The sequence below is a fragment of the Pochonia chlamydosporia genome, chromosome 2 (assembly GCF_001653235.2).
Source record: "Pochonia chlamydosporia 170 chromosome 2, whole genome shotgun sequence".
NCBI classification, from domain to species: Eukaryota; Fungi; Ascomycota; class Sordariomycetes; order Hypocreales; family Clavicipitaceae; genus Pochonia; species Pochonia chlamydosporia.
Genome location: NC_035791.1, coordinates 2,886,528 through 2,898,757, shown reverse-complemented (window position 1 = coordinate 2,898,757; position 12,230 = coordinate 2,886,528). Strand labels below are relative to the sequence as shown.

General features: G+C 51.1%; 4 protein-coding genes and 2 non-coding genes across 6 annotated transcripts; 3 read left to right on the top strand and 3 right to left on the bottom strand.

Moving 5' to 3' along the window:
• Positions 1–982: 982 nt before the first annotated feature.
• Positions 983–1,484, top strand: VFPPC_17551 (hypothetical protein; the record flags this gene model as incomplete). Its single annotated transcript, XM_022429250.1, has 2 exons — positions 983–1,147; positions 1,260–1,484. The coding sequence occupies 2 exons, from the start codon at positions 983–985 to the stop codon at positions 1,482–1,484; spliced, it is 390 nt and encodes a 129-aa protein (XP_022285723.1).
• Positions 1,485–3,373: 1,889 nt separating this feature from the next.
• VFPPC_02983 (oxysterol binding protein (Osh7)) lies at positions 3,374–5,325 on the top strand (the record flags this gene model as incomplete). The annotated part of the gene is made up of 7 exons (XM_018282546.1): positions 3,374–3,488; positions 3,614–3,719; positions 3,808–3,918; positions 3,985–4,263; positions 4,321–4,570; positions 4,630–4,931; positions 4,989–5,325. The coding sequence occupies 7 exons, from the start codon at positions 3,374–3,376 to the stop codon at positions 5,323–5,325; spliced, it is 1,500 nt and encodes a 499-aa protein (XP_018147065.1).
• Positions 5,326–5,846: 521 nt separating this feature from the next.
• Positions 5,847–6,590, bottom strand: VFPPC_15589 (zinc finger domain-containing protein; the record flags this gene model as incomplete). The annotated part of the gene is made up of 3 exons (XM_018293342.1): positions 5,847–6,172; positions 6,234–6,468; positions 6,525–6,590. 3 exons carry the CDS (start codon positions 6,588–6,590, stop codon positions 5,847–5,849), a joined length of 627 nt encoding a protein of 208 aa, XP_018147064.1.
• A 304-nt stretch (positions 6,591–6,894) lies between these two features.
• VFPPC_17255 lies at positions 6,895–6,989 on the bottom strand. The gene has a single exon. It is a non-coding gene; the product is annotated as a tRNA-Cys (tRNA).
• An 81-nt stretch (positions 6,990–7,070) lies between these two features.
• VFPPC_17254 lies at positions 7,071–7,165 on the bottom strand. The gene has a single exon. It is a non-coding gene; the product is annotated as a tRNA-Cys (tRNA).
• A 1,208-nt stretch (positions 7,166–8,373) lies between these two features.
• VFPPC_02982 (ELMO/CED-12 family protein) lies at positions 8,374–10,524 on the top strand (the record flags this gene model as incomplete). Its single annotated transcript, XM_018282545.1, has 1 exon — positions 8,374–10,524. The coding sequence occupies one exon, from the start codon at positions 8,374–8,376 to the stop codon at positions 10,522–10,524; it is 2,151 nt and encodes a 716-aa protein (XP_018147063.1).
• Positions 10,525–12,230: the final 1,706 nt, after the last annotated feature.

Here is a 12,230-nt window from a genome sequence, read left to right as displayed (position 1 = left end):
GGGTTTCGCAGCATGGAAGGAGATTGGTGCTCAAGTACCTAGGTACTATAGCCTGGTGTTTACCAGTGAAAGGTTATTTTGACAGTTGATGAATTGTGCATTGCCAAGAACATGGCCAAGGTAATTTTGTGTGGGAAATAAATGAACTGGATGTTGGGACGAATGCCATTTGATGGGTGGTGTGCATGGGAATGGAACCAGACATTTGAAGGCGTGAAGCATGAAGGCAGGGTCAATGGCAGGCCGGTGAAAAACCAAAGCAGCCTCAGACTGGACAAGCCGACGATTGCCTGCGCACTAATTAATAACATTGAACTGATGGAGTCTGGTGAGCTTGAGTGTTTGGGTCGCTGGTCGACGTCACAGCTTGCCCACAGCTTGGGCAACATGAAGATTGATCAGACCAACCAGACTTGGGCTGGTGGCTGACCCCTCATCTTGAACTTGCAGCTTGGCCCCTGTCCGGAATGCCCCCTCCAGTTGTCAACGGCGGTCTGTTCACTGCAAGCCCCCTGCAAGCAGCAGACACCAGACCAGACATCTTCTGTGGTGCTCCCAGTGTCATCAATGTCCATGCTGTCTGGTGTCTCCTCGGACAACCCCCGCCCCCACCATTAGCCGTTCAGGGCCCGGCCGCAAGGCGTCAACTGGTCTGAGCTAACAAAGTCTGGTTGTCTGGTGCTCGATTTTGCCAGACGTCAATAGGGCACACATAATGAAGGGCTCGTCAGAGCTATTGACAGTCAACATTGCTTACCCCTCAGTCGCCATACCAAATACGTCTGGTGCATTGCTTTCTGATTCACCACTCCCGAGCACAAGACATGTGCAACTTCTCTCCATGCCTCTCGCATCCTGAACCGTCTTGGTGTTAGCTGTTCTAGCCAGATCAGACCCTTTCCCGTCAAATCCCGTCCAACGCAAGATCACCATGCAGCCACTGTCGAAGCCTGTGATACCTTCCGGGCTCCGGTAGAGCGGCATGGGGGAGCCTGCCACTCATGCCCTGGGACACGACGACATCATCTCCTCCCCGAGTACGCCATACATGCCTGGTGCGTTTCCTCCGGCCCAGGGATGCAGAGATGGATGCGGGGATGATGAACCATATCTTGACTACTTGATCCCTCTGAGAGGCAGGTCCTTTGCACATCATAGTTGGGGTTGTGCAAACATGCTGGTACATAGTTAGTTTACTACCATGGATTCCATCTGGAGAGGTTGTGCCTGTGACTTGGCCTGTTGACTGATGGACCAAGGCTGTTGCTGTGGTTCAAGGTGTCCAGGTGGACGCATGTCCTCCCCTTCATCAACTTGACTCCATTATTTCTTCAGCTTCGTTTTGGGCGCCATTCTCAGCTTTGTGGAAGGCAGCCAGACAACTTACGAATAAGAGAGCACTAAGTATATTGTCGTGGGTGTTGGTGGCGGATTCTGAAAAGTTGCCGCCTTGCTTGCTTGGATGCAGACAAGAACGTCCATAGTTTGCATCCGAACAGCATTGATGTACTCGTCATTAGCATCGTAAAGGTAGCAGCGTCGTACTATTTTCTACGTAATCGTAGATGCAAACACCTTCAACTTGGGCACATTTAGGTAGCCTGTTTGGGTCAAGTCAAGTACCTAGGTATTATATCGGCGCCTGGCCGCATGCCCAAGGGTCAAGCACTGGAAGTCAAGCAAGGTAAAGGTCCTGTTCAATGTTGGCGCTAAACCCTGCCTGCTTGCTCCAACCATGACTTCCATCTTTGTACACTTTTCCCTTCTGCCGGCCTTCCTTGTTCCTGATTTTCATTCTTCTCCTCTCTTCTTTTGCTTTTCCTTTCCAATTACACATACCCGATTTTGAGTATTGAGTTGACTGTCTCTGAACCAGGCGTCGTTCTTGTCCGTCTTGTCTGGTCACTTTGCCATCATTTGTTTACACAGAGACACACTGACAAGCACACGCCATCTTCACGAATCCGACTTGCTCAGTGACGCAACGCAAAACTTCAGCTACTCACGCACTCTGTTTCGTGTTTTGCCTGTACCCGGCCAACGTTTCAACAAGACATATAAGCCAGCTTCACACGTGGCGAAGGCGACATTCATTACTGGGGAAGCCCGGAATAAGCACCTCCAGCGTCGAGACAACGTGCCTCTTGGCCCACGCATCAGCCACACTCGACCTTTGGGCAACATCGCGGACACTGCACAGTAACAGTTGACTACTTTTACTGGTCTTCGGAACAGCGGGAGAAAGACAAGTGCGAGGGATTCATAATTTCTGGGGAAGGACACGAGACCTATTTCACAAAGCAGATGGTGACGTCTCTGCTCGAACTTGGTTCTTTGCCACCCTCGCCTCAACAATCTTGGTACACCAACTGTGCGCCTGCCCTTTGGTCCTTGGATCGCCTTTAGCACCAAGCTACATCTTTGTTGGCAGCGTTTCAGCAACTATAGCATTTTACTTGACGCATCACGAATTTTACATCACTCTTCTTCGACGAGAAAAGACGGGATATTTCACACAAAAGACAACATTCCATACGAAGGAAACAAACGTCTGCCTGGGATTGCTCATCTGTGATCCAAAGGGGACTTTGCTGACCTTTCCGGGAGCTGCGGGAGCTGGCACACAGCTCCAATACAAGCTTTTTTTCGCTCCGTACGCGGCTCAAGCTCCACGCCACTCCACAAGCGCCCGCCCTGGAGTCTTGACTCTGGACACAACACACAGACAGCACAAGCAGTGTCTGGTCCAACAGGTCGTCTTCTGTCGTCATGGTCTTGAGTGGGTTGGGTGGCCTGGTTTCAGTGCCAGGCCGACGTCGCGCCTCGACTGCCGCCAGTGAGTCCATAGTTTCGTTTTCCAGTTCCAGCACCACAGCCCTGTGTCGTTTCCGTTGGTTTGTTGTTACACCAGACTTTACGTCTTTTCTGGTCCCATTCCTTGTCCTGCTTCAACTTGTCTCAAAGTCAATGGTTGACCTGCAAGAGTCTCTGCTATCATTGTTTCACACGTCATTCCCTGCAGCCATTCCCACACCTTGAAAGTAGCTTTTGATTCTGTGTTGTCTTGAAAGCCCCAAGCTCCAAGAGTTAATCTCTAAACTTGGCTTGTTGGCGCGCCTCTTAAGCTGTCAAGCTTCCATCTCTCCAGCGCATTTCCCAGTCTTCAATCATTTGCGACGGGCCAGCGTCAATCACTCCACCCTCAACCAGTCATCACATCGACCATCATCATCCACCGACAACACCCCTCAGCTACCTGCCTAGGCGCACACAACTTTTTACATTACTGCCCTGCCATACACGTTTTTGCTCCTTGGCCGCTGCTTCTTCGTTCTTTATTGTCATTATTTTCTTCCTCCTCTACAAGACCGCCATGTTGTCTAACTGGTTTGCTCAACCTGAAGGCAGTGGCCACTCTTCTGCCGATGAGGCGAGAGTCGGCGACAATGACGAAGATACCCAGGTCGTGGAGCCCGATCAGGGTAATGGTAAGTCATCCACCGATGCTGCAGTCTGCGAATGTAGCGATGGCAGTCGATGTGCGACTCGTCGTGGCCCATTGCGATCAGACCGCTATCGCGACAATTCTCTAGCTAACCAAGCTGGAATGTAGTTCTATACCACATCATTTCGCAACTGCGACCAGGCGCCGATCTCAGTCGAGTCGTTCTACCTACCTTTATCCTCGAGCCTCGAAGTATGCTGGAAAGAATAACTAAGTATGCCAAACAATCCCAGTCCCGGCACCGACGAACCAGCCGGACCTATGTCATGATCTCTCTCCTTCCTGCTAACCAGACTGCGTAGCTTCATGTGCCACCCCGAAATGCTTCTTCAAATACCTACTATAGACGACCCTGTCGAGCGATTCGTTTCAGTAGTCAAGTTTTATCTCAGTGGATGGCATATCCGGCCCCCGTCAGTTACCCCGCGACCCCGCCGCGTTCATCGTTGAAGAAATGGCGTCACTAACAGTATGGGCAGAGGAGTCAAGAAGCCGCTTAACCCGGTTTTGGGCGAAATATTTACTTGTTACTGGGATCTCGAGAACGGCAAGCGGGCATATTACATTTCTGAGCAAACTTCGCATCATCCCCCGAAATCAAGCTACTTCTACATGGCCCCGGACTACCACATTCGCATCGACGGTACACTGAAACCAAGAAGCAGATTCCTTGGCAACTCCGCTGCTAGTCTTATGGAAGGGATCGCTTATCTGAGCTTCTTGAACAGAGGAAAAGACAAGACGGTTGGGGAGCAATAGTGAGTGGGTACCGAGGCTCAAATGTTGAATTTGAGGTCGCTGACAAGATCTTGTAGCATCCTGACTCAACCGAACATGTATGCTCGCGGCATTATCGTTGGAAAAATGAAGTATGAGCTTGGCGACCACAGCGTTGTACGATGTCCCGAGCTGGATTTGACGGCAGACATTGAATTCAAAACCAAAGGGTGGGTTAGTGGCACCTACAACGCCATAGGGGGAGCTATCAAAAAGGAAAGCACGGGCGAGGTGCTCTATGAGCTGTCAGGCCTCTGGAGCAATGAAATGTTCATCAAAGATGTGCATGTAAGTGTCGACGAAAGTACAACCCGGGACGCCTCAACCCTTACTGACATGGTCAATAGACTGGACAAAAGGACATGTTCTTCAACGCCATCAAGTCGAAGCCGAGCTCACCCAAGGTCCGACCACTAGCAGAACAGGAAGAACGGGAATCACAGAGGCTGTGGGCTTCAACTGCAAAGGCTGTCAAGGAAACAAACCACGAAGCAGCCACCGATGAAAAGACCAAGATCGAAGACAGACAGCGACAGGAGGCCGCTGCTAGGGCGCAGGATGGCGTCGACTGGCACCCGCGTCTATTTCGACGGGTCAAGAGTGGCGATGGTGTTGGAGATGACCTCGAATGGATTATCCACACCCCAGTGTACGTGACGACTTGACGCAATGTATTGTGGCTGTAGCACTAACCATCGCCAAACAGAGACCCTACCGCATCACCTGAAGAGCAAACAAAGCAGGTATTGTCGATATACCCCGTGGTAGACGGACAAAAGCTGGACGGTGACCTTGCGATCCCACCTCGAAAGGAGGCCAATGGCCAAGCAGAGAAGCCCGACTCAGAGGGTGACCTCATCGACGTTGGTGGTGATGAAGCGCCAGCACAGACGCCAGCACAGACTACACAGACTCCAGCAGCAAAGACGCCGACTGAAATTGAGACCATGCTCAACTCAACAGGAAAGCCGGCGGAAGGACCCTTACTCGACTTTGCCGACGATATGAAGAAAGATTTACCAGCTACAGAGGGGAAGCCTTAGAGACGCTCATACTACTTCTTGGTTAATACCGCGGTTATTTAAAATACATGGATTACGGCGTAGTTGGTACTTGGTCTATATATAAAATCAGAGGGGTTTGAATTCCGGGTACATAAGGGAACGCCAACGGGAGGGTCATTAAACAGGCCTTACATGACGATACAAGGGCGGCAGCATGATTATGGAGCGCAGCTACGATGAGCACAGGAGACGCAAGGATGAAATGCTGCGATGGAACAAAACATACAAAGGGCTTCAACACCGGCACGACGGGGGAAATGGGTAGATTTTGCCTCGTCAGGAAACTTCCGATTGGATTCATCATATGGAGGTACATAACAAGAAATCGTCAGCGTGATATCAATTGAGATAAAGAACCCTGGAATATATACCCGTCCTTTTTAACGCCATTGCATGTGATACAGTGCCCGTCGTTGGTGAAGCATGAATTAACACTTTCCCTCTCAGCCCGTTCAATTTCACCCAATACAAAAGATAGGTCTTCCGCACTCAACCAACTTCTACCGTCTCTTAGACGCCTCGGGCGTAGGCGACCTGCTCATGCTCCGCTCATCCCTCCCCCTCAACTTCAACCACTTCTTGGTGCTGAGAGTCAAATCCCGATCCAGCTCCTCGCTCGGATTCTTCCGATGAATAAAGTTGCAGAACCCGCCGCGGACACAGCCCTCCCCCGAATTCAAACGACAGCACGCCTCGCGGAAGTCGGTAACGGGACTCAGTTCGCAGTAGATGGGGCGGCCAGCGTACCACCTCGAGTTTAGTTCGTCGCACGCCTTTTGCGCGGATTCTTCGTACTTGAACCGCGCGTATACATTGCCAATGAGATCTACATTTCCATTAGCATTCATCTTTTAAGCTTTCAGTCCTTCGTGTGGAGTAATACGTACGATCATTGTTATTATCGCAGACAACTAGTTCCTCCAGCTCGCCGTACTTGCATAGCTCACACCAGATATCTTCGTAAAAGGCGTCAAAGTGGTTCTGCAGCTGCGAAGGGTTCATGCGGTTTTTGGGGTCGTACGCCGGGTTTTGGTAGAGGTTTGGCATGAGGATCGTTTGTGAGTAGGATGGTTTGACGTGTTTGCGGGAGCAGCGGTCGCCGTGGCGGCAGGCGCCGATTTTCTTGGGGCTTGTTAGCTCTTCGTGCTGATGGGGAAAGGGAAGGTGAAGGGACGTACGAAGTAGAAGGAGCAGTTGACTTTGTCGAGCTCCGTGCCGAAGATTGAGGCGAGGAAATTGGCCATTTTGACGGGTTTGGGGATGGGTATGGGTTTTGGGTGGTGATTTGGGATAGATGGGTTGGTGTTGGATGTGAAGGTGAAGGTTGGGATGTAGCCTTGCGCCACGGAGGCTGAGTCACGTGCGTGGCTGATTTGTAAGGGGATGGGGAGTGGGATCTGGATGGTTCTGTGGCGGTGCAGTGTCAGTGGTTGGTTGATGAGGTGTTGGTATAGTGTGTGGGTTGCATGAGTGGTGGTGATGTTGAGAATTACATATGTAGCTTCAAGAATGGCAAAAAAAGGCGATGCATCGACAAAAAGATAATGATAACCGGGACAGGGATCGAACCTGCATCTTCTGACTACTAAGAATACTGTAATGATGCTGTGTAGCCAGACGCTCTACCATTGAGCTACCCAGTCATTAGGGATGGTACTAAACTGCATTATAAACCTTCATCCTATTGAACAGACATCACATGCAAATCGACAAAAAGATAATATTGACCGGAACAGGACTCGAACCTGCATCTTCTGACTACTAAGAATACTGTAATGATGCTGTGTAGCCAGACGTTCTACCATTGAACTACCCAGTCATTAGGGATGGTGCTATACTGCCTTATATACCTTTATCCTACCACACATCACAGGTAAGTCGACAAAGAGATGACCGGAACAGGGGTCGAGCCTGCATCTTCTGAACAAAGATACTATGATAATACTTGCGGTATGTTTGTCGGGAGTTCTTGTGTTATTTTGGATGTTGGTGCTTGAATTTGGTAGGTAGAGATGAGGCATGGACTTGACTGCGGGTGTGCAGGAGTTGATGCATGGAAGTTGTGTGAGTTTATTGAGAGGTAATGTGCGACTCAATTGATGCTGATCGCAGTAGTAGGTCTTGGACTTGAAGAGGCTTTGGACGCAACTTTATGCGAGATGTATTAATTGGTCTATTAGTGTTGAAAGTTGTTTTGAGCCTTGGCGCATCTTGTTTAAGTTTGTCAATTAGTGGCCCATACAATGGCAGGTGCATTCAGTCCAAGTTGGCAGGAATGGATGGTCTCAAGTGATCTGGTCCCTGGAAAGATGCGACCTCCATACCTACCTAGGTAGCTACCTAGGTAGGTATTCAATGGCTCACCACTTTCAACAGTCACACAGTCAATTATATAGGAATTCCATCTCAAAAAGCCACTACACAAAAACCCTCTGCACACCCACATGAACCAGTTCGCGTCGGCATTGACTGAAGCAGCCACATGTTGATCACTGACACGGGGTACGTATCATTGTCATGTCTGGTCATGCCTGGTCTGGTCGGTCCCTGGCAAGGATCCCCGTGCGGCTGCACCCACCAGTGGACATCATTTCGCAACAGCCGCCATCTGAGCGCGGCGGGACCTCCTCTGGATCCTGTGCTGTCTGGCAGTGGTCCATGTCAATTGACTACTTCCCCTTAGTTAGTCTGGTCTGGCCAAGTACTGCGAAACGTCAAGTCGGTTTCTTGCATGATTGCACACGACAAGAACTATCAATAGCCGACAGCGTCGCCACCAAGAAAAGGGCGATTCGACTTATTCGGGACGTTACAGCGCGGCCTGCGGTATCACATCCTGAACAATGCTCTGGCGCAGAATACCAACTTGACACGATAATACACCATCTAAATTACAACTAGCCGACAAGCCTGCCTGACACCAACTCCAAGCAGCGGCATCATCACCACCCTCGAATCACGACCGAAACGAAACCACACAAAAAATAAAATAAAACAACCGGCAAGCTGGCGCCCATTTCGCCTACCATGGACCAAGCTGACATACCTGCGCTTCTGGCGCGGTTGTCAAGCGACGAGGATGCCGCGCGCAAAATGGCCGTCTTCAAGCTCCAAACCTCCATCAACGACCCTTCCTTTGCCGACGTATTCATATCCTCCGGCGGCCTTGTCGTTTTGCGCGGTCTCATCATGGGTTCCGGCGGCAACACATTGGCCTATTCGCTGCAGAGTCTGACGCGCCTTCTCGAAGTCGACATGGGTTGGGATATCTTTGAGGGCCCGTCTGCAAGTGCCTTTGTGGAACGCATCGTGGAGCTCATCGTCATCAATCCCTTGGTTAATATCCTCCGCGGAGCCATGTCGATTCTCGTCGCTCTCGTAAGCCATTCCCAGTCGAGCCAGCCAGCCAGCCCAATTGCACCTACACCAGGTTCCTTCGGCTTCAGAGCCCTCAAGCCTGCTGTGGCCGTGTACCCTCAGTTCTTCGAGCTGGTCATCCAGCAATTACATAGCGCCGATCATGCGCTGTGCGCCAACGCTCTCATGCTGATAAACGCGCTTATCCGTGACTCAATTTCTAATAGTTCCGTCTACTCCAATGGCAGCAGCACAGGCAGCGGCGGCGAAGATTGGGCGAAACTGGTGAAGCGCCTGCAGGACCTGGGTCTAATAAAGGCCGTTTATCAGCTCATGCTGAGCTCGTCGATACAGGATTTGGCGCATCCGGTGCTGGAATTCCAATCGCTTACCAAAGTGCTGTTACGAAAGTGGCGAGAGGTGAGAGTCGACTTGGAACGACCAGAGCATAGACGGGCGTTGAAAGGACTACATTTAGCCAGTGCTCCGGATCGACTTGTCAATGGACATCATCATCACCATTCAAAGGACGACACTTCGGAAGGGAGCAGGAAGGACAGTCGGAAGCACAACCCTGAGAAATGGAGGAGGCTTGGTTTTGAAACGGAGAGTCCTGCGCATGAATTTGATACGACGGGGTACTTGGGTGTCATGGACCTCACAGACTATGTGAGGAAGCATGAAGATGGGTTTCAAAAGCTGCTGCTTGAACAAGCCACAAGGCCGGTTCAAGAAAGATGCCCCATCGCAAGGGCCAGTTTGGCAGTGACCATGATTTTGTACGAACACTTTGACGTCGATAGGGTCGAGTTTGAGGATTCCAAGGGATATCAGGGACTGGAGGTTAAGGACCACGACAGGTTATTCCGACCTCTGCTGCTGCAGTGGTCTCGACTGCACACGGCAGGATTACTGGGCTTCTTTCGCATATGGAAGGCCACTGGTGCTGAGTTAGAAGACTTTGAGAAGGTAGCCGAGCTCGTCCGCATCCTCATTGAGCAGGTCGTTGGTCGAGCGTCGCGGACAAAGGATATCCTGGAGGCAGAGGAAGACATACTGGAGTACGATATCACCCAGCTCCGTGAGCTGCAGATGGAGCTGTTGGAGCTGTCCTTTGATGACACCTGGGGTCAACACTTGTACCAAGTACGCGAGACGTTGAAGCAAGAGGCTTTACAATTCGTTAAGGAACAGAGGGTGCGGTGTCTGCTGCAAGGCTCGTGGTTCTGCAAGCCAGCGTCGCACAAGAAGGACCACCACGACCCCGAGGCCATCACAAAGCACGTCGCCACTCCATGGCGCTTCGCCAAGCTATCACACAACCGCCGCTATCTGCATTACGCAGACTTTGAGGAACAAATGGCCCAAGATCCAGGCCTGGACGTGCTGACCAACAAGGTCGACTTGGGCACCGTCAGCTCCGTGGGCTCCAACGTGTCAGCAGCAGACGACAGCAGGAGCAACGGCAGTGGCTCCACGGTGCAGAACTTGGCCGGTGGCCATTCCAAGACGACCACCAAGATTACCATTTACGCAGCTGAGATCAACAAGCTGGGCGAGACGGAGGAATATCCAATGCTGACATTGTGGCCAACCAGCCACAGCCTGGCGTCTGAATGGCTCGATGGCCTGCTGATGCTTCTTAACCAGGCGCCCATTACGGCGGAAACGAGCAAGTTGATCAACTTGGTGAGCGACTATGGCCTGAAGATCCGTCTGCTCAATGTGCGGATGGACTCGGCGTTTGAAGGACCGCCTCCGGGGGCGGGAGTGGTGCCCAGTCGAGCGGGACTAGATGACGATTATTTCTTCGAGGTGTAGCATGTTTGCCTGTGGTGTTTACTTGTGTTTCCTGGTCTTGCCTTGTCTTGTGTTAACTGGTGGTGGTGCTGCTGTTGTGCAATTCTCATATACCCCTCGTGAGATGGTTTTAAGCGGGAGGACTGGTTGCTACGCATGGGAGTTTTTTGGTCACTCAATATCCTAATATGTTGGTGTAGGTACATAGCGTGTACGAATATATGTGCTTTGAATAGTAATGCGCAAATACCCAAGCTCCTCGCAAGGTGTCAAGCAGTTGCGAAGAGCTATGTGTACAAGTAGAAATGGTCAGTCAAACATTGAAGTGATGCTCAAGTCCCACCCCAACCCACCGTATGCATGCAGCACTGGACCAGGGTTACCTTTTCGTGCAAGTCTACAGTAGCTGGAGGATTGGAAATTGACGAGCTTCTACTTGTAAGGTGCTCGGCCCCATACAAGATGGAATGATGGCAAGCCTGGCAATTGACATGTTTCTTGGAGACTAGTCCCTGTGATGTTGCGCCTGGATCCCGAGATGGATACAGTGTTCCACGCGATGCATGACCTGCCGTTTACAATGAGACAGCAGTATCTTAGGGACGCATGGGAAAAAGAAAAGAAAATTCCAAATATGAAAGGCTCGCATGGGTAGACGGATTCTTCATGCACGGATGTGTTTCGCCTGTGATGGCGGATCTTGATTGCTCATGCCGGAAATGCGGAGTCGTAGAGACAAGGACAGTCAGACAGCTTCAAGGTTCCATTAGGCAGGAATGCACTTAGTTTCTACGGACTACAATAGTTTTAGTTCAAAGGGTCGACTTTTCGAGACGTGGTTCTTTGGAAGCCTATCGTGACTTTGGGCCGATGATGACAGCCCAAGGAGGAGGTCGAATCGTTAGGAGTTATGCCAACATTGGATGAAACTTGGGCCATTGGGATGCGATTGGGGACATTGACGTGGACTGGAAGCGGTGACGGCACTGGCTGGTGCAGCCGCATGGCAAGTTGGCGTGCATGTGCAGTCTGGTCTGGTCTGGTGCACTGGAAGTCAAGCTGCATGAGGAGTGGACAGAGGAGTGGACGCCAGGTGGGTAAGCAAGCACTTGAGCATGGCTGGATTCAAGTCGGTGAGGCACCAGGCGCGAACAGAAGAAAAAAACTTGGACGCTTGTGATTGCCATTTCGTCCGAGCGAATATCTAGGGTGTCTTTCTTTCCTCCTGCAACTTTTTTTTTTCTGTCTCCTTCACACTCGGAGGGCGAGAAGGATGCGGTCCTTTGTGTACGAGTATTAGGATCCCAGGTGGAGGGAGACTCGAGAGTGAGCATCAGTCTGAAGTCATTGCAGCGTCTGGTCTGGTGCTTGACGGCAGTTTCAGGCAGTGGCTGGCTGGCTGGCCCGTGCTCAGGTCTCTGGCTCGCCCAAAATTCGGGCCCTGCTTCAAGGTATGTCATGTTTGTTCAAATGCGTTCCAGGAGAAGGAGTTTTTTTTCCCGAATCAGCCTCGTGCGGACACGCAAGCAATCATTTACCCGAATACCCTTCAACAAAATGACGAAATATGAGCCATTGCAAGCTTCTGGTCGCTGCAATTGGGGCTTGATGAACGCATCGAGTTGAGCTGACCAGACGTTTTACTCTTTGCCAGGCCACAACAACTGCAAACGAGTTGAGTTGCCACAGCCCAGTCTCGCTGACTAAGTCGACTGGCCCCTCAGAGT